The 19,387-nt window shown below is 41.9% G+C and overlaps 1 protein-coding gene across 1 annotated transcript; it reads right to left on the bottom strand.

Annotated features, from left to right (window-relative positions):
- Positions 1–205: 205 nt before the first annotated feature.
- bco1 (beta-carotene oxygenase 1) lies at positions 206–19,294 on the bottom strand. The gene is made up of 12 exons (XM_049564552.1): positions 17,229–19,294; positions 7,564–7,750; positions 7,340–7,468; positions 7,128–7,257; positions 6,011–6,158; positions 5,759–5,909; positions 5,060–5,280; positions 4,645–4,902; positions 4,444–4,549; positions 4,240–4,334; positions 960–1,071; positions 206–694 (listed from the first exon to the last, which is right to left on the bottom strand). Exons 2-12 carry the CDS (start codon positions 7,625–7,627, stop codon positions 540–542), a joined length of 1,569 nt encoding a protein of 522 aa, XP_049420509.1. The 5' UTR covers positions 7,628–7,750; positions 17,229–19,294; the 3' UTR covers positions 206–539.
- Between the last annotated feature and the right edge of the window lie 93 nt (positions 19,295–19,387).

Here is a 19,387-nt window from a genome sequence, read left to right on the forward strand (position 1 = left end):
TGAAGATTAGAGCCACAGTTCTGAGATTTAAATTGGTAATCTGAGAATAAAACTTCACTATCTTCCATGATTTCTTTTTGTTTATTCTCAGAATCCTGACTTTAGACTCAAATATATTTTTCACGTGTGACCCTAATCCTTTTCCACTGCACACATCCAAGAGGAAGCTGCGAAAATGGCGGACAAAGTGCATAAAAAACACAAATGTAGCGTGGTGAAAACGCCAAGCGGACAAAGCTTGGGATTGGTGATACTGTCTACAAACAGTAACTGACAATTCCTGCATGGTATACCTTTAAGTGGCACTTAGATTCACACAAAATCGATAAATCCGCATCTTTACTAATAAACAAAGCGATAAAAATTAGTTTCAATATGGTCCCTATCATTTTACAGAGGTAGTCCATGAAGCCATGTACATCCTCACCATACTTTTGCCTAAAATACAACACTGTTCAGCAGTGTGTGTGTTCCAATAGATACCTGCGCCTTACAGTACGGTTTTTAGAAGTTCTCCAAAGGCAGTTATACACAACTGACTAATTTCCTTGTGGGATAAAAAACCCATGCATAGACTGGGGGAGCTCAGCCTTCACATATGCCCGAGCGACCTCTTTGAATGTTCTGCCATCCAGAATCAGCATGAAGCTCGACTGGCCTGGGTTGCAGTTGTTAATTGCTGATAAGACCATACCTGCAGACGGAAAGGAGGAGGTTACTGTTATGCAGAACATGCTATCAAAAATCTAAGCAATCACATCAAATGACGGCGGGTTTTCAAATTTTCTTTGACCTTAAAAAACACCCCGCTTAACATACAGTCTCGTGGATACAGATGTAATCAGTGAGTGATCTTATCTTTTTAGGTTGATAAGTCTATCTTTTTGTACTCTCGCTGATGTACATAACACCACACACACCAGTATCCATGTCATACATTGTGCACACAGTATTCTCACCATCATCCTCCGACTCTCCATTAGGTCTGGGGACGAACACAGGCTCTGACGGCCAGCAGTTGTCCTCACTCCAGCAAATCCTTTCCTTGGTTTCTGTGTCAAACTTTGCAATCTGCATTAAATGAACAGATCAGGGAAAACAATCGAGACATGATTTACTCAGCGTGTACAACAAAGCATTACAGACTGGCACTTTGAGTTCCCCGTAGAGTATCTGATAACAATGTGCCTGTGCAGCACTTTGCCCAGACTCTCAGCCATATACTTTCAAAAGAGCAATAAAACTGTAAGCTTCTTAATCCAGTCAGTGGGTACATTAAGGAACTTGAACCACGTCTTTTCATGGTATAAACTGGGCTGACCTTAGTCGGAGTGACTCAGGGTTCACAGGAAATAAAGTATATTTCCAAGAACGAGATGCCAATGCTTCCCAGTAATAGAGTAACCAACTGATTCATCAATCCATCCATTTATTAGTTATACCCACATATCCTTGGAAGAGTCACAGGGGGGCAATGTTGTTTTTTAAGTAACTCAAACACAACAGAGCATCACTGTGAAATCACTACAGTCATCATTATGTAGTTTATACATGTGCAATTCAATTGGGAAATGACTGTAGTTGCATTTTTTTCAGTATAATTCAGCACATGTCAGTCAGGCTCGTGTTCGTCACACATGCAGTCAAAAAGGGAAGTATTATAAATAGCAATCTGCTGAGTCTGATCAAGAAAAAAATATATGTGTACGTCAAAATAGGGGAAAGGTCTCACCTCAACAGTGGGGGGGTAAACAAAGACGGGACTCAAGTAAAAGTATTGTTACTTTATAATTATTTTGACTCAAGTAGAAGTAAAAGTACCCATAAAAACAACTGCTTCAGTACGAGTAAAAACATTTACTATAAAAAAAATATATACTCAAGCAGGGAGCAACTTCATTAGCTAGCACAGTGATGCAGTGGTAAACATTGTCACCTCACAGCAACAGGACTTCTGGTTCAAACCCCAGGGTGGGGGAGTCCTTCTGTGTGGAGTTTGCATGTTCTCCCCGTGTCAGTGTGGGTTTCCTCCAGGTACTCCAGCTTCCTCCCACAGTCCAGAGACATGCAGGTTAACTGGTGACTCTAAATTGTCCGTAGGTGTGAATGTGAGTGTGAATGGTTGTCTGTCTCTATGTGTCAGCCCTGTGATAGTCTGGCGACCTGTCCAGGGTGTACCCTGCCTCTCACACAATGTCAGCTGGGATAGGCTCCAGCCCCCCCTGCCACCCTTAGCAGGATAAGCAGTTACAGACAATGAATGAATGAGGATCTTCATTAGATGCAATTCATTACATCGATGTGTAGGCCAGTGATGTGTATGTGCCTCTTCTGAAGGAGACAGCGGTGTTACTTCTTCTGACATTATCTTACACTGCAGACGACTGAAGAGGGGTCACTGCCGGGGGCCACACCTCTATCTATCTGTGGAGCTTTCACTGTCTAGTAGGCTATCTTATCTCTTTAAATGATGGACAATCACTGTCGGCATGTAAACTCAGCTAAATATATAACACGGCTAAATGTATCATATCAAGAAGCCCAATGGGTCGCCCAATATAAGGAGAGTAGAAGTACGTGTATTTTATCACAATACTCAAGTAGGAGTATCCCACAACACAAAGACTCTTATTTCAATAAAGTACTCAAGTGCAAGTAATGAAGTAAATGTGTTACTTCCCACCAGTGCATCTCAATCATGATCTGCGTTAAACTTTTTTTATTTATAGATGAAAAATACGTAACGTATTCCAGACCTGACACCAATTCACAAGGTCCCTCCTTCCTCAAAGGGAGCTCTAGCTATGACTCAAACTGGATTTATGACTGGTGACTGACTGGCTCAAATAATCTTCATGGTGTTGAAATACCTCTCTGATCACTTTATTTTATTCTGCTGATTTAACTACAGCTGGCAGTGAACCACTTCTGTATACAACGCTCTTGAATAAATGATTATTCCTGCTGATGTAACGTTTTTTTAGATAAAGATGGCACGGAGAGTCCACTGCCTTCATTTTAGCGTATGCAACGATGGCGCTTTTTACACGGAGATACAAAGTCCCGTCTTTAAGCCTTCTTTGCATTGCTACACAGAACCAAACTATGGCCCCATCATGCCACTCCAGTGTGCGATTATACACTGCTTCCAGCATTCCGCAATCAAATGAGGCATGAGGGGCATGAAATGAAACCCAACAGCATCTGCCTCTTGCGTGACAAATAACATACGCGTCAGTCGTGCTTTCTGGATAACAACGATGGCATAACATGTCAATCATAACGATTTACCTTCTCTGTTATACTGTGGCTGATTTCGTCCTCTGCTCAGAGGGTGAGGAGCTCCCAACTCTCGCTGTTTTCCCAATTTGTGGACATTTACAGCTGCTTCTTCTGTGAGTTAGCCACTAACTGCTAGCAGCTGCTTTTTAAATCTCCCACAGTGGGTCGCTAACATAATACGTAATCAAAACGTCACACTCGTTCCATCCATGGACAAGTGGAAAATATTTTGCTTTTGTTGTGTATGCACTCATATTTAATCAAACAAAATTATTTTCTTGGCTGGTCATCATCATAACGTTTTCATTTTTCCTTTTGTCCATCCTGCTTCTTATTCACAAACACCATTAAAATATAAAGAGAGCCAAAGCTCTCTGACGTTGGTGGTATTCTGCGTCAAGTGGTAATAAACAAAAACATCTGATTGTCTGGGCCAGGATGTTTCCTTCCTCTTTGCAGACACTTACCTCTGGACTGTGGGTATGCAGCAGGACTCAAGGGAAGCCCTTTTGAAAAGAGCTCTACTAAATGCTTTGAAGCCCCGCTGAGCTTGTCACGTCTTCCTATTGTTTCTGCTACCTTGACATACACTTGTGTACCCAGTGGGGAAGGATATGTGAGCCAGAGCCTTGGAGTGTTCGGGTGTTTTTGAGGGCATTCAATAATTGTCACATCAACAGAGTGCTTCCTACCTTCTGCTGCGGCAACTAATTCTCAGTTCTGCGATTTGCTTCCTTCCTCAATAAAAACAATGCTGCCACAAAACAATCTGATTCCCAATAGCCCTGCATATAAAAAATCTCTTCAAGCTCTTCTGCTCTTCAAGAGTCTCCAAGTTCAGGGTCTCCAGGCTCTCTTTTCATATAACACCAATGGGACTGTAAGAAATCACGAAGACGGATGTTCCCACCAGTCCTGTTCCGCCGTAGCTAAATTATAAACAATAGGGAATGTTACCTCTTTAGCCAGTGCAGACTTCTCCACGCAGCTGCAGTAGATGAACCGGTGTCTCTTGCCGTTGACATCATAATTTATCCTGGGTAGGTCGAGACCTGGTGGACATCAAATGACAGTTTTTGTATTTGTATGAACAAATCAATTAGTCTTAAAGATGCGGACATGCCAAAGCTGAGGCGTCTGTTGGAGTGACATTGGATTTACCTTCACAGAGCACCTCTGCCTGGCACACTAGTTTGCCTTCTTTCTCCTTCACAGCACTGGCTGTTGTGTATTTGAGTTTCACCAGGTTCTCTCCGACCGCCATGCTCTGCAGAACCCAGCCAAAAAGTTAGATAAATAAATAAGTGTGAGAGACACATCATCTCTAAATTTCAAGTTGGAGTCAGTTTTTTGAAATCCCACCTTGTCCGGCTGGACCGGAAGTGCAAATCGTTTGTAGCTTGGCTTGGAGTAGCTTTCGTCGTGAGACCCGGCTTTTTCCTTCAGTTTGCTAAAGTAGAACATGTCATAAAGGCTGTTGTCTTTGTAGGCGATGACATCGAAGATCACGTGACCGTCGTCCTCAAAAGCGTTCACGTGATGGTAGACGATCATTGATTCGGTGAAGTACTTTGTCTCGACTTCTTTGCCGGTCTTTCTGTCTATCAGGTGGATCAGACACTGTTGAAGAAAATAACAAGTAGAAAGACAATCACAGTTACGTTAACTCAGATTATCTGTCGATAACATTGGTAGACGTGTGCAAACCCTTTCCCCTAATACCTACAGCTGCTTCATACTTAGTTCAGATGATAAACAAAACAGAGTGACCCCTTACATTTTCCTCAGGGCTGTACTTCAGGCAGCTCGCCCAGTTGACTCCCCTCATGTACGCAGTGGCCATCTTGAGGATGTCCAGTTTTAAAGGCTGCTCGATGAAGATGAGATAGTTGTCCGTGATGCCGAAGCTATGGTAGTAGCTGGGTGTGAGCAGGGAGCGGCAGGGAAGCGTGCAGATCACCTCCACATTCTTCAGCGCAGGGGCGTTCTTGCCTTTGTCTGAAGATTTAAAGTGAAGAGCAAAAAATTGAAGCAAAAGACCTCAATTATTTAAATTTGTAGACATATTAGTGAAGACAAGGATGTAGGTTTTGTTCAACATTGTGGGATACATGTGAAACAGGAGGTTTAGGGGCCACTCCCAGGATATTTTGGGCATTAAAGACTTAATTTCCTGAATTCTGGTGAACTTTCTATGCATGAATTTGCGATTTTTCTGCACCAATTTGTGGTGGAAATGTCTTTAATTTCGTCAAAACACCTCTGCTAATTTCATGTTTTTATGGGGGTTACAAAGGCACATGTTCTAATTATTGAGTCGGAAATATCCCCTGTGTTCCCCCTGAAATGTTTGCCTATGAATGTCTGCAAAAATAGTACAGCACAGCATTCATACTCAAAGAAACAAAGTGCAGCTGATACTGAGAGAAAGCACTGAGGCGTCGGGAAAAGAGAGCAGGTCATTAGGTTTACACACCTTTCTCTGGAACAACAGGGACTTTGAACAGTATGTATTTAGTCTTGCCCTTCTCCGCTACTGAAGTTCCGATGTTGTAGGCGTTGCCCTCTTTGTCGTAGTGTGGATGGGATGAAGCCAAGTTCACCGGCAGGTACTTCATGTAGTCCACCTGTGTGAAACAGTTGAGCAACTCATGAGCTGTGACATCTACCCTTTACCTGGACGTGTGTTAAGAGTGATCACACATGGAGATTGAGATCAGCAGGTTACCTTATCCTGCGTTTCCAGCGTCACTGGATCAATCTTGCGGATGTAGTTGGTTTCAGAGGTGGCGTAATAGTCGTTTCCGTATTTAATAAAATTGCTTGCACCGTTGTCAGTGAAGTCGGGCACTGTGTGGTTGAGAAAGGTGATCGCCCTGAAAAGTAAGACGGAAATAGACTTTAAAAAAAACTAATATGCTTACACTGAGGGTCCTGTAGAAATGTGTGGGTACTTTGCATCTCAATAACAACTTCACAGCACAAAGGGGAACAGCAGGGGTTTCCCCAAACTCTGATCATCCTCATATTGATGCAGATGACTCCTTTATTTTTATCTTTAAATTCACTTATAGCCCAACGTGATTATGAGTCATGAGAGTAACTACTCTGACCATAGGTTTCACTTCCTCCTCAGCTACAGTCGACAGCTATAGAATTCAGATGTTAATCATATCTAACAACCAAAACCTTCCTTTCAATATCTTGTGCAATATGATTTCACAACATCATGTGCAATAGTATTCTTCAATATCATCACTTGTCATGTGCAGCACAACTTCTCTTTGTTATATGATATACAATATCACATTGATTATCAGGCACAGTCTGTTTTTCACACCATTTTATCTTGTACTTATCATACTCCTATTGTTACTGGTTTTGCTACTGCATCTTGAGAACACCTCTATCTTGTATATTTAACCAGATATTTACTACTCTATTGTTCTCAAACTGGGCCCAGGTAGTGACCCTGACCCGGGGAACCCACTGGTTGTTACTGTAATTTGATGCATTCTCTGACACAAGAATTTCCTTCCTTCCTTACATTGAATTTAATTGAAATCCCATCGGGTGCAGGTCCCTGAAGCATAACCCTACCCCATGGGGGTCTGTGAGCAAATGCAAAGGTTGAGGACTACTGCTTTAGAAAACAATTAGCTGCTTGCATTTGGATAATCCCTCCTATTCTCCTACACTTCGATTTGTGTATTGCAGATGCTGTGGATTAATCAAATGCATGTTTGCAGGATACATACAAAAAACGAACAAGAAATACATATAACAAGGATATCATAAGAGCAATGAAATAATCAAAATGAGGTTAAAATTAGGGGTATGCTTACTTGACAACAAAGTTCTTGCTGGGGTCTGGGTAGGCCATTGTGCCCATTTCAGATACAACTATCCTGTTTGCAGCCATGTTAGACTTGTAGGTGTCACTCTTGAGGAATCTGCTTCTGTAGGTCATTTCACCTGTAAGAAAAAAGGTGTAAGGTGCGCTCATCATGTAAGTAAAGACAGAAATAATGCTATGACTTAAAAGTGCAAAACAAACCATCTTTAAAGGCGAAGCTGTTCATGAGGGCCATCCCATCAAACCAGTGGTCGTAGCTGGTGTCACCCACGGAGAAGATGCCGGGGCCGTTGCGCAGGAGCGTGCCTTGCAGCCAGCCGGGGATATTCCCTGCAGGAGAGGACACAGAGAAACACAAGCGATGTAGTTGAAGTCAGTGCACGAGTTGGTTGTTAAATAGCGTAAAGGAACAAAGCTTCACCCACCTTTTACATCTGCCTTGCATGGCTCCGGGCTCTCCACTGCGTTCTTGGAAAACTCTGGTGTCATGTTTGCCTGGAGCGGAGTGACCAACACGCGGAGGTGTCTGGAGAAACAGTGCAGCCGGCACAAGGAGAGCCACTCCCTTTAAAGGTCTTCATGGGGGGGTTGGCAGAGGACGTGTTGACTCATCTGCGAGGATTTCATTGTAATGTTGCTGTAATCATTTATTTGAAATCCCGCAGCTTAGTTCTGCGAAATGAGCTCCACAAGATAAAGCTCTTATTGTGTCATATTCTGAGTACTGATCAATAACTGCCTACTTTTTGACATGTCTTCTTCTGCTATTTACACTTCTTCCACCCTGATTTAACATGAGCCATTTTAATAAAACAATAATAATAATAATAATAATAATAATTACAACAGGATGTCATTTGCCACGTGTGTTGCTGTGTTACATTTACAGCTGCAGGTTTAGTGTTTACCTCTCACTGCACCTTTGGCTTCATTAAACAGCTTGTATAAGCTGCAATCCACTTTTACAGCCCCCCCTCCACGTGCATTGTTATGCCTTTGTTATACTTTGTTTCATTTTCACCACTTTCTGGATCTGCCTGGTAATTCACATGTACAACAAAACACACTTATATTTTTTAATAGCCCTTTGAACAGTTAGTGTAACATTCCTGAGGGAGTCACAGTGTGGATTCGGTATGATCTCAGATCTTAAGTAATGCTTGTTATCTGCTCTGGTGGCTTAAGGTGTAATAGTACTTTATGGCCTTACTCTCACTGGAAATAGTGTTGAACTCTGGTTTATTTCATTCACTATCACATATTCTGTGGTATTGTTTTCTTGGAAGGTTGTTTAGTGTCCCCCAGAGTTACAGACTAACTGTGGACTCCTATCAGCTGCAGGGCTGGTGCATCCTGTACCTGATAAAGCCTAGTGGAGGAACAAAATCCCCAAAGGGTGTAGGTTTTGAGTACCCCTATCTGAGGTAGAACAAAGCACAAACATTTTTCGGGACCATTATATGTCTAGTTTTTGAAATGAATGGTTGTATGAAAATATTTTACTGCAAAATTAGTTTATTTGGTTGATATTTTGATCCTACCCAAACCCCAAATGTAGGCTTCTCTGAAAGGGACAGTATCTGCCTTATCACATGTATCTCTGGTATATAATAATTATTGTAATGTCACCAAATTTGATTGTTCACAATTATTACATACAATAAAGCAAAGGTTTCATCAATGTAACAGGATCAACTATACCACAGTAATATGCGTAACAAAGCATTTGTTATATGCCAAGGCCTCCATAGTCAATATGCAGAACATTTTATACTCAGTTTCTGTACCCCTACGTTCACCTTTAGGGGTACAAAGGGGTGTATCCCGCCTTATCTCTTCCCTTTTACTGTTGTACTCCGTGGGAGAGGGGCTCACGTTTATATAGTTGTAACTGAGTCAGAGCTGTCAGAATTAAACAGAGATAACCTCCATAGATATCCACAGTCTGCGCCACTTCATATCAACTCAACGCAGACAACACTAGAGTCCACCGGTTGCATCAATACCTTTGTCTATCTTTGAGATATATACACTTTAACACCTTTGAATTATAGGCGAGGGTGGATTTGGAAATTAAAAATCCAACAGCTATGCATATACACACTCACAGGCCACTTTATTAGGTACACCTGTTCAATTGCTTGTTAAATAGCTAATCAGCCAATCACGTGGCAGCAGCTCAATGCATTTAGGCATGTAGACATGGTCAAGACGATCTGCTGAAGTTCAAACTGAGCATCAGAATGAGGAACAAAGGTGATTTAGGTGACTTTGAACGTGGCATGGTTGTTGGTGCCAGACAGGCTGGTTTGAGTATTTCAGAAACTGCTGATCTACTGGGATTTTCACACACAACCATCTCTAGAGTTTACAGAGGATGGTCCCAAAAAGAGAAACTATCCAGTGATGCCAGTGGTCAGAGGAGAATGGCCAGACTGCTTCAAGATGATAGAAAGGCAACAGAAACTCAAATAACCACTGGTTACAACCAAGGTCTGCAGAAGACCATCTCTGAACCAACAACACGTCCAACCTTGAAGCAGATGGGCTACAGCAGCAGAAGACCACACCAGGTGCCACTCCTGTCAGCTGACAACAGGAAACTGAGACTACAGTTCACACAGGCTCACCAAAACTGGACAATAGAAGATTGGAAAAACGTTGCCTGGTCTGATGAGTCTGGATTTCTGCTGCAACATTCAGATGGTTCAGGCTGGTGGTGGTAGTGTAATGGTGTGGAGGAGATTTTCTTGGCACACTTTGGGCCCCTTAGTACCAACTGAGCATGGTTTAAACACCACAGCCTACCTGAGTATTGTTGCTGACCGTGTCCATCCCTTTATGACCACAGTGTACCCATCTTCTGATGGCTACTTCCAGCAGGATAACGCACCATGTCACAAAGCTCAAATCATCTCAAACTGGTTTCTTGAACATGACAATGAGTTCACTGTACTCCAATGGCCTCCACAGTCACCACATCTCAGTCCAATAGAGCACCTTTGGGATGTGGTGGAACAGGAGATTCACATCATGGATGTTCAGCCGACAAATCTGCAGCAACTGTGTGATGCTATCATGTCAATATAGACCAAAATCTCTGAGGAATGTTCCCAGCACCTTGCTGAATGTATACCATGAAGAATTAAGGCAGCTCTGAAGCCAAAAGGGGGTCCAACCTGGTACTATCAAGGTGTACCTGATAAAGAGGCTGATGACTGTAGGTCTACATACAAAAGATTGCTATCGTATCATAAAAGAAGGTTATCAGGATATTTGCTTGACCCTCTCATGTCACCAGCCCCTAACAGGCTACATGAGCAGCCACATCAAACAGGCACATACTGTACATTGGGGTCCTGTTAGTGTAAATGTGTGAAGAGAAGGACACAAACCATAGATTAAGCCAATACTACAGTTACCGCCCTGCGACTGCTTGCCCCCACCAACCATCCATGACTCATATAAAACATTTTGCAAAGACTGAAAGCTGTTATATTCACTTAGGGGCCGACAGTAGCTCAGTCCACAGGAACTTGGCTTGAGAACCCAAGGGTCGCCAGTTCAAGTCCAAATATGGAGTGTGGACTGGTAGCTGGAGAGGTGCCAGTTCACCTCCTGGGCACTGCCGAGGTACCCTTGAGCAAGTAACTGAACTGCTTGGGGTATCTGTACCCCCTCGCTCTGACATCCTTCCACTTATTGCATGTATAGGCGCTGTTTGTGCATGTGTGTGTTTCAGGTCTGTGTGTGTAACGACAGAGTGAAAAAAACTGAATTTCCCCTCGATACAGTTTTTCTTCTTATTATTCTTTTTCCTCTTCTTCTTCTTCTTAGAGACCACAGAGGAGCACAGAGGATTGACACAGAGCCTCATCACATGTTGCAACAACAACCACCTGAAGCAAAAGCAGTGAGCTTGTGGCGGACTACTGGAGGAAGAGGATAAAACACAACGTTGTAGCCACGACAGTGGACAATGCTTCAATATGAATGTCTCAAGAAGCTGCATATTCTAAAACATGGATGCTTCATACATGTCTTCAACCCGGGCGGCACAGAGGATCTATACAATCACAGCAGTTTCAAGCACCCAAGATTAGTGTCACCAATTCAGTATCTCATTTTCATTTTCATTTATTTGACTCATGACCATATCACATGGTATGGAGCACAAACTTTACGTACAGTAACAAAACAATGGCTTTCTGCAGGGATGAGGGCGCTGTGCTGGACCATCATGGTGAAGACGGGGCTGAGCTGGAGGGCGAAGCTTTCTATTTACTGGTCCATCTATGTCCTAACCCTCACCTATAGTCATGAGCTCTGGGTAGTGACCGAAAGAATGAGATCGCGGATACAAGTGGTCGAAATGAGTTTCCTTCGTGGGGTGGCTGGGCTCAGCCTTAGAGATAGAGTGAGGAGCTCGGAGTAGAGCTGCTGCTCCTTCATGTCGAAAGGAGTCAGTTGAGGTGGTTCAGGCATCTGATCAGGATGCCTCCTGTTAGAGGTGTCCGGGCACGTCCCACTGGTAGGAGGCCCCAGGGCAGACCCAAAACATGTTGGAGGGATTACATATCTCATCTGACCTGGGAACACCTTAGGGTCCCCCAGGAGGAGCTGGAAAGCGTTGCTGAGAAGAGGGACGTCTGGGGTGTTTTGCTTGGCCTGCTGCCTCCGCGACCCAGCCCCAGATAAGCGGATGGAAATGTATGGATGGACAAAACAATGGCACACAGTGTGGCCAAAGTGCAACCAATGTAACTTAAACAAAGGAAGGACATTCTATAAAAAAGCACGTAGTCTGATCACAGTGACCTTTGACCTCTGACCACCACATTTTAATCAGGTCATCCTTGTGTACAAGTGGACATTTTGCCACTGAAATTCCCTTCAGACGCTCCTGAGGAAATAATGATAAGTAAAACCAGTATCCTGTAAAGATGTGAGCGGGTAACTCTGAAAGTAATAATAGATCATATCTGCATGTTAAAGTCCACATGCACATCACCAAGAGTTTAAATAAACTGTAATATTATCTCACCTGTGGGATTTCCACGAATAACCACGCTGTGACATAACTGCACCTGTCCTGAGATGACTAGAGGCAATCTGCAGGGTGATGAGGGCATGGGCTGCTTCTTATCTGTATCTATTATCTATATTATGATCATGTATCTGTATTTATATTCATATCCTTCTCTGTGCTGCGGTGATGATCCAGCTTTCTCAGTGGAGTCGTTCAAATTCCATCAAAACTATGCCCGTAGCTGTACCTGAGACGGGACCATGATGCAGCAGTGCTTTTGTTCAAGTCTGAGTGTATCTCAGATTGTTTGAAATCATTGTCAACAACATATGTTCAGTCCCTGTTTGACTTATCGAAAAGTTATTTGCTCTTGTTTTGCTCCACGAGCAGTCCTCCAACAAAGTCATGTGCTATTTCAAAGCAGTGGGGTTTTCTTGCTGAAAACAAACACACAGAGGAGACTAACAAACCGTGAGAAGAACAGCAGCCTGTTCACAGAATCAATAATTGAAGTGTGGCATTTAATTGGCAAAGTCTGTTGCCATTTTCTCCGCTCTCAGAATACAGCTCTCTGATCTGTCCCCGGGGTGAAAAGGGAAGTCAGCAGGCCCCTGGAATAACCTCCCTACTGACATCAGACAATCTGGATCTGTTGAGACCTTAACATCCACACTCAAAACTTGTTTTTCGCCTAACCTTTCACCTAAATGCTCATTAGGCCATCATCTGTCTGGCAGGTCTGAGCCAAGATATATCACTGAAGCCCAGATACTCATAGTTATAATCCTTGTTTGGTCTGCTGATGGAAACATCAGGCACTTGATTAGATACACCTCGGAGCTGCTCTACATCCTCCCAGATACATTTTCTTCATATGAGTTGACATTGTTTGCATATTGTTTTCCCATTTGGATTGTCTATACTGTAATTTTATTATCCTGGTTATCTATTGACTGTAAAGCCCCTTGAGGCAAACCAGTGATCTGTGATACTGGGCTATATGGTGTTAGTGGGAGCTTACAAAAAGCCTTTCACACGTAGGTTTGCGGAGCAGATTGCTCAGAGGCAGATAAGAGAGCCTTGAGGACGAAAAGTGTCCTTCAACCACAAACAACCAGTCCCTGCAGGCGACACGCATCTGCTCTTTCGGTTGATTTCTGCACTTTGATCATTCGGTGGAGATCATTGGGCAAAGATGAATACCTCCCCATGGAATAAAAACCCTAAAAGGAGGCCCTGTTTCCTGTGAACACACCAGGCACTCTGTAACACCAGTGAAAAGTATTTATTTTTCTGGTTAGCGCTAGATTTGTTGCAGTGCCATCATCGCTGCAGCTTAGATGCTACTGTTATGGTGACTGTTAAAAGGTATGAACGTTAAAATAACATACTGAGGAAAAAAGGTTGTTAATTTAAGGCACTAAAGTGAGTTTTAAGTTATTATGAATGCAAAAATATGACTGTGGTCTGGAAATATTCCTTGCTGCAAGCTACATACAATTGGCCACATTTAAAAGCTGCATTACTGCCAGCATTTAGGTCGTCCTTTATGGTTTTACACAAAAATGCAAACAAGCTATTGGCTCAGCTAGATGTTCACACTAGTGGTCTGTGTCTTCAAAAACTTTTCTTTGAGGTATATCTTTTATTTTAATGCCTGAGATCCTGATGAAAACCTTTGTATAACCTTTGTCAGTGTTTCAATCTTGCTGCCATGATAAACAGATGATTGCATCTCTTGTTTACCAAAAAGGCTCTGGAAACTTTTTTTCCCACTGTTACAAATGTTTATTAGAGTAGTGACTCTCAACCTAATTGCGAGGAGTTCTAAATCGATTGACATTAGGTCCCCATTTGATATGGTTTTGCTTTAGGGACCACTTTGATTGTTAGTTATGATTAGAAATTGTTAAAACCAGATTTCCTAGCTACTTGTCAGTTGCAGTTGAGGAGATGACCATGGAGGAAGTGAAACTTCTGATCAAAATAATCACTCTTATGACTCTTACTCACACATTGTGGTCAGGCAAACGTGCACTAGAATAGAAAGTGGTAACATCAGACTATGGTGAATACATTATTTGGTTTCGCTTTGTCATTGTTGATGGCTAGAAAGCAAAGACCAGGGAACCACAGCCCCACTGCTGGATACAGAGCACACAGATACCTCTGGTGATAATAAATTTTTGGCTACACTGTCCTCTAGTGGCTCATGGTGGCATTACCTGTTATGGTTGCTTCATTGAGAATGTTAGGGGCGAGGGTCGTGGGGACAGGGGGCCCAAGTCTTTTTATGGCACCCGTGACATATGAAACAAGCTTGGCACACATCTGATAATGCAGCTGTGCAGCATGCCATACTTAAATGACGTCGCTTTTTAAAATGACAGCTCTTAAGCACGGATGTCTAGTTTTGTTAAATGCCTGTTGCCTTGAGTCCTCTCTCCTCGCATCTCAGGTGGGAGGGACTAAGATGCAAGGAGGGGAGGATGGGAGGAGAGGAATCAAGGACGTACAAACTGAAAAATGAGGAGAGGGTAGAATGAATAGACGTGGATTCGGAGTGAGGCCCATAGAACAAGCCTACGCACAGGGTCCAGAATTATGTTCTGCTTCACTGGAGAGTGTTAAAGTAGCTCTAGTAATGTCAGAATGTTTTTTTATATATCATTGGTTAATTATGACAAAAGAAACAGAATTGTTACTCAGAGCTTTTAAGACATCAGTATTTAAACTTAGTGCTAAAATATTTATGGGCAGAAATTCAAACAACTGCAACGTGAGTCGACTATTGCCCTGACAGGAAACTTTAAAAACACAGACAGGATTAAGGTAGCCTGGGAACAAGATGTGGGACCTCCATCTGAGAACCAATGGGTCTCTATTCTTAGGTTCTAAGGTTAAGCTATCTAGCAGCTACCCTGATACAACCTCCACCTGTGACAAAAGCAAAAACAGTGATGCCACCCTGATCCATGTGTAGGGGAGACTGGGGATGGTTGTAACAAAGGGATAGTTGTAACACTCTCAGATTGGCCAATTAGAAACGAGCTGTGGTGACATCATCAACATAGTCCATGCTCATTTACAATTGGAGCTCACTGGTGAAGCCGCATGTCTCTGAGTCCAAATTTGTCTGTTCTAGAGCCAAAAAACAGTTTTTCAGGTGAGAAACCAAACATTTTCATCACAGTTGTTTTTGCATAGTGTCCATTGTGTTGTATGCACAATTGTTTCACTTACATTGGTTCAAGTAGTAGTTTCTCTAGTTTAGTTTGATGTGTTTCATTAGTGCTAGCTTTGAAGCTAAATGCTAAAAACGGTTAGCTCTTTCATGGCTGCTAGGCATGGGGAGGGTTGTAACTCTTCGAAAGTGTTTATTGTTCAACTGTTAAAATGCTGTTCAAACGTCAACCTCATTCAGACTACAACGTGCGCGCGCACACACACACACATTTATTTTATGTTATATATTTATTTATATATTTTATTGTACTTATTTTTGTATGTTATACATTTCTATTTATTTTAATATTATAATTATTGTATTCTTACAAGTTTATTGTTCCTTCTTTATTATTCATTAAAGTGCTTGAATACATTTAACCTATTGTGAATCTTTTTTAAGCACAGTAATTTAATTGTTACATCCACTCACCCCGGTACTGGGGTACGTTGTAACAATATACCTCTGTGTATTTGACATTAATGTCCACAATCTGTGATGGTGTAGTAGAGGTCAAAGTGTGGGTTATTTATAGCAGACAATTATGGGTAACGCGTATCAAAATTTAAGAGCTCTAACAAAAAAAACCCACTGAGTTACACTTGCTCAAACAAAAAGTGTTACAATCATCCCCGGTCTCCCCTACTGGCTATGCCCTCACCTACAAACATTTCAGAAACATCTCTTTCATATCCTGTCTAAAGTCCTTAAAAAATCAATCTGTTGATGTTGCCTTGTTTGGCACTGTGAGTGGAGATGACCCTCACCTGACATCTGTAGAGCGCCGTATGGTGACTTTTGCTTTGCTCTTGGCCAGATGCACCATCTTGCTCAAATGGAAGGAGGCTGTCCAACCTACACCTGTCCAGTGGCTTTGAGATGTAATATCCTGCCTAAAATTTGACACTCCACCAAAGCATTTTAGACCTGGGGACCCGTTTTGTCTCATTTTCACAACACCTACCTCATACACACTGATGTATACTGTGTGGTGCTGTGGGACGTGTTTTTGGCAAACTGGGATTAGTGTGGCATTTTCAGAGCAGACCTTTTGACTCATCATTGTGGTAAGAACACAGGTGAAACTAATTTAATTGACGATGGCTCAGTTCCATCAAGAGTTCGTGGAGGTCATGACACTGAGCCAGCATGCATGACACCAGCACTCTGGAGCTAACTCATCTAAATGAAATTAAGTCATTTTTAATGTTATATCACATGTATGTTTTTCCTACTTTTACAAACCAAAAGGTCTGTTTGAAAAAAAAAAAGAGTTCCCCTCTTTCACCAGCAGGGGGCAGAGGTTATACTGTTTAGTCATGACTGCATCATCCTTTGCCAAGTTCTCTGTCCTCACAAAACTTTATAGTGTCACTTTTTTTCTGGGAAGTTAATACAGTCTGTGAGGACACGTAGACAGTGGTTCCCATCTGGTAGGTCATGGTCCAAAAGTGGGTCACAGGTCCTTTCTGAATGGGCCGCAAGTGACTTTCAAACATGTCAAGTTTGTAAAAACCACACTTTATTTTTAGGTACAGTGAATTGCAGTGAATTGAATAATGCACAGATACTTAACAGAGACAGGAAACTAGCTCGACAACATGGCCAAATGCACTTTGAACTAGTGACTAAGGAGAAATCTGGACCCTGTGGTTGGAGCGGTTGGGAACCACTGACGGAGACACCATCTTTGCCACGTAAAGGGAATTACTGTCTCCAGTCTCAGTGTAATACAAAGCCATCAAGCGGCTTTGGTCTTGTTAAATTGCCATGAAATATAACATTGAAGGTAGACTCCACCCCCTCAAACAACCATTTGTGTATCATTTACTCACCGTGTTTTGTTGAATTTGTGAAGAAAACTTGTGAATGAAAAACCCCAAAATGGAGGAAACAGCAAAACTATATCAAAACACCTGACAACAAACTCTCACACAACTCTAGCAGTGTAATCCAAGTCTCATTCATCCAGTCGTATCCTCAGTGCTTCCCAAACTGACAGCCTGTTCTGATGGCAAACTAAACTGAGAGTAAATCTTATCAGTGCTTGTAATGATTTTCACAGCCTGACCCTACTGATAAAACAATTCTCTGAACACACAGGTCTACCGCAGCCTCAATCAGTCGTATATTTGTGTTAATGTGTCACTTTGAACTTCCAAACGAACCCTTTAAATGCCTAAAGTCACACAATATCACAAAGAAACTAACTGATCGAGGCAGCGGTAAACTTGGATTATACTGCACGACTTGCGTGAGTGTTTGGACACAGATGTTGTGATTTAGTTTTGCTGTTATGGACCCTTATGACTTTTTGGATTCTTCGTTCAGCTGAGACATGCCGGAAACACAAAGTTTTCCTGATGAATTCAACCTAACACAGGGTGAGTAACTGATATACGAATCATTTAGGGGTTGAAGTGAAAAGTCAGCCATGCAATTAACGAAGAAAAATTAGCTCTTCATATTTATTGACTTAAAAAAAAAATCTGTAAACTGCTTTATAAAGGCAAATGGGATCTTGTGAGCAAAATGAAAACAGACAATTATGTCTTCAAATAATGGTGAGACGAATTACATTATGATCTCTTGGCAGCATAACAGAACTCATATTTAAGACATTAGAGGCTCATCAGTTTTGTGCTTTAAGCTTCAACGTGTTAGAACCCAAATGACACACATCACGAGTTAATTTGGTATTTATTGTAAAGAACAAATGAAAATGCAAATGACAAATATTTTTCGTTCCTCCAATACATTCATAGAATGTCACTAAACACTCCACCTACTCGCATCTCTCCTCCACACAACATTCAGAACAGAAACACCAACACCAGTATGACTACGCGACAGCAGCACCATGCTCTCTGTCACCACAGCATCTGCTCCGTTGTACGTCTGCCTCTCTCGGATTAATAAATTAAAGACAATGGTACGCATATAACGCAAGATGCTCGTGGGATTAATGTTTATTTGCACTGCCCAGATTCTTATAGGCTGCGTTGATTAGTATTCAAGTATTCCCTTTACTGATTACTTCTGTGCTGCATATTATACTAAATATCTGCCTTATGATGCTCTCGTCACATTATCATCATCACCGTCTGTGGATTACATTATGTGACACAGTACAAGAATAACGTTTAAGTAAACATTATGTACATGTACTAAGAGAAAGGAAAGAGAGAACAAAATTTGTCTTGCAAATGTATATGCTAGTTTGTTTACAGTGCAATCCCCATGCAATACCACATGCAGTTATAGAGGGTGCATGAAGAAGAATATTGACCATGCATGACCTTGCATACAGAGCCACCCCTGATTCTGACAGAAGCGCCCCGCTGTCCTGAAACCCCTTACATGATTTCCGTTTAATTCCAGTGAAATATTAACAAACATTCTGACTCTGTTCTAAGATGTGAGATGGTGATATCCATATGTAATGTAGATGATGTCCACCCAGGTCCATCCTGTTCCAAACGCACTGCCTTTGATCGAATGGTGTGAGAGACAGAAGTCTTTCACGCCTGTTTTTTAATGCCAAACTCCACTGAGCCTCATCTAACTCTGACTAGCTACAGCGTGCAGAGATGGTTGTGTAAACAGAAAAAGTCTGAACCATCAAATAACTGGTTGGCACTGTTGTATGAAAATGGATATGACAAAAAGTCTTCATTATGGGGTGGTAATGGCTGAAGCACTGGCACAAATACGTAAATCTTTGTGTTTTTAAACCATAAAAAAAAGCACTGAAACAACCAGCCTTAAGCCTCTTGGTTTTACATATGAAACTATTACAAAGGCCAAACAATCACTTTAGACAGGCATCAGACATGGAAAACATTTCTCAGTGTTGTAAGGAGTTGGATTGTAACAAAATATTTACTATGCAATCAAAAGTTGGTTTTTAAAAAGGCAATGAAATCAAACGCTGAACATATCAAGGCGGCTTTCGAAAAACTAGCAATCCCTGTATCCGTTTCACAAAACATTT

Source organism: Epinephelus fuscoguttatus, linkage group LG21 (genome assembly GCF_011397635.1).
Source record: "Epinephelus fuscoguttatus linkage group LG21, E.fuscoguttatus.final_Chr_v1".
NCBI lineage: Eukaryota > Metazoa > Chordata > Actinopteri > Perciformes > Serranidae > Epinephelus > Epinephelus fuscoguttatus.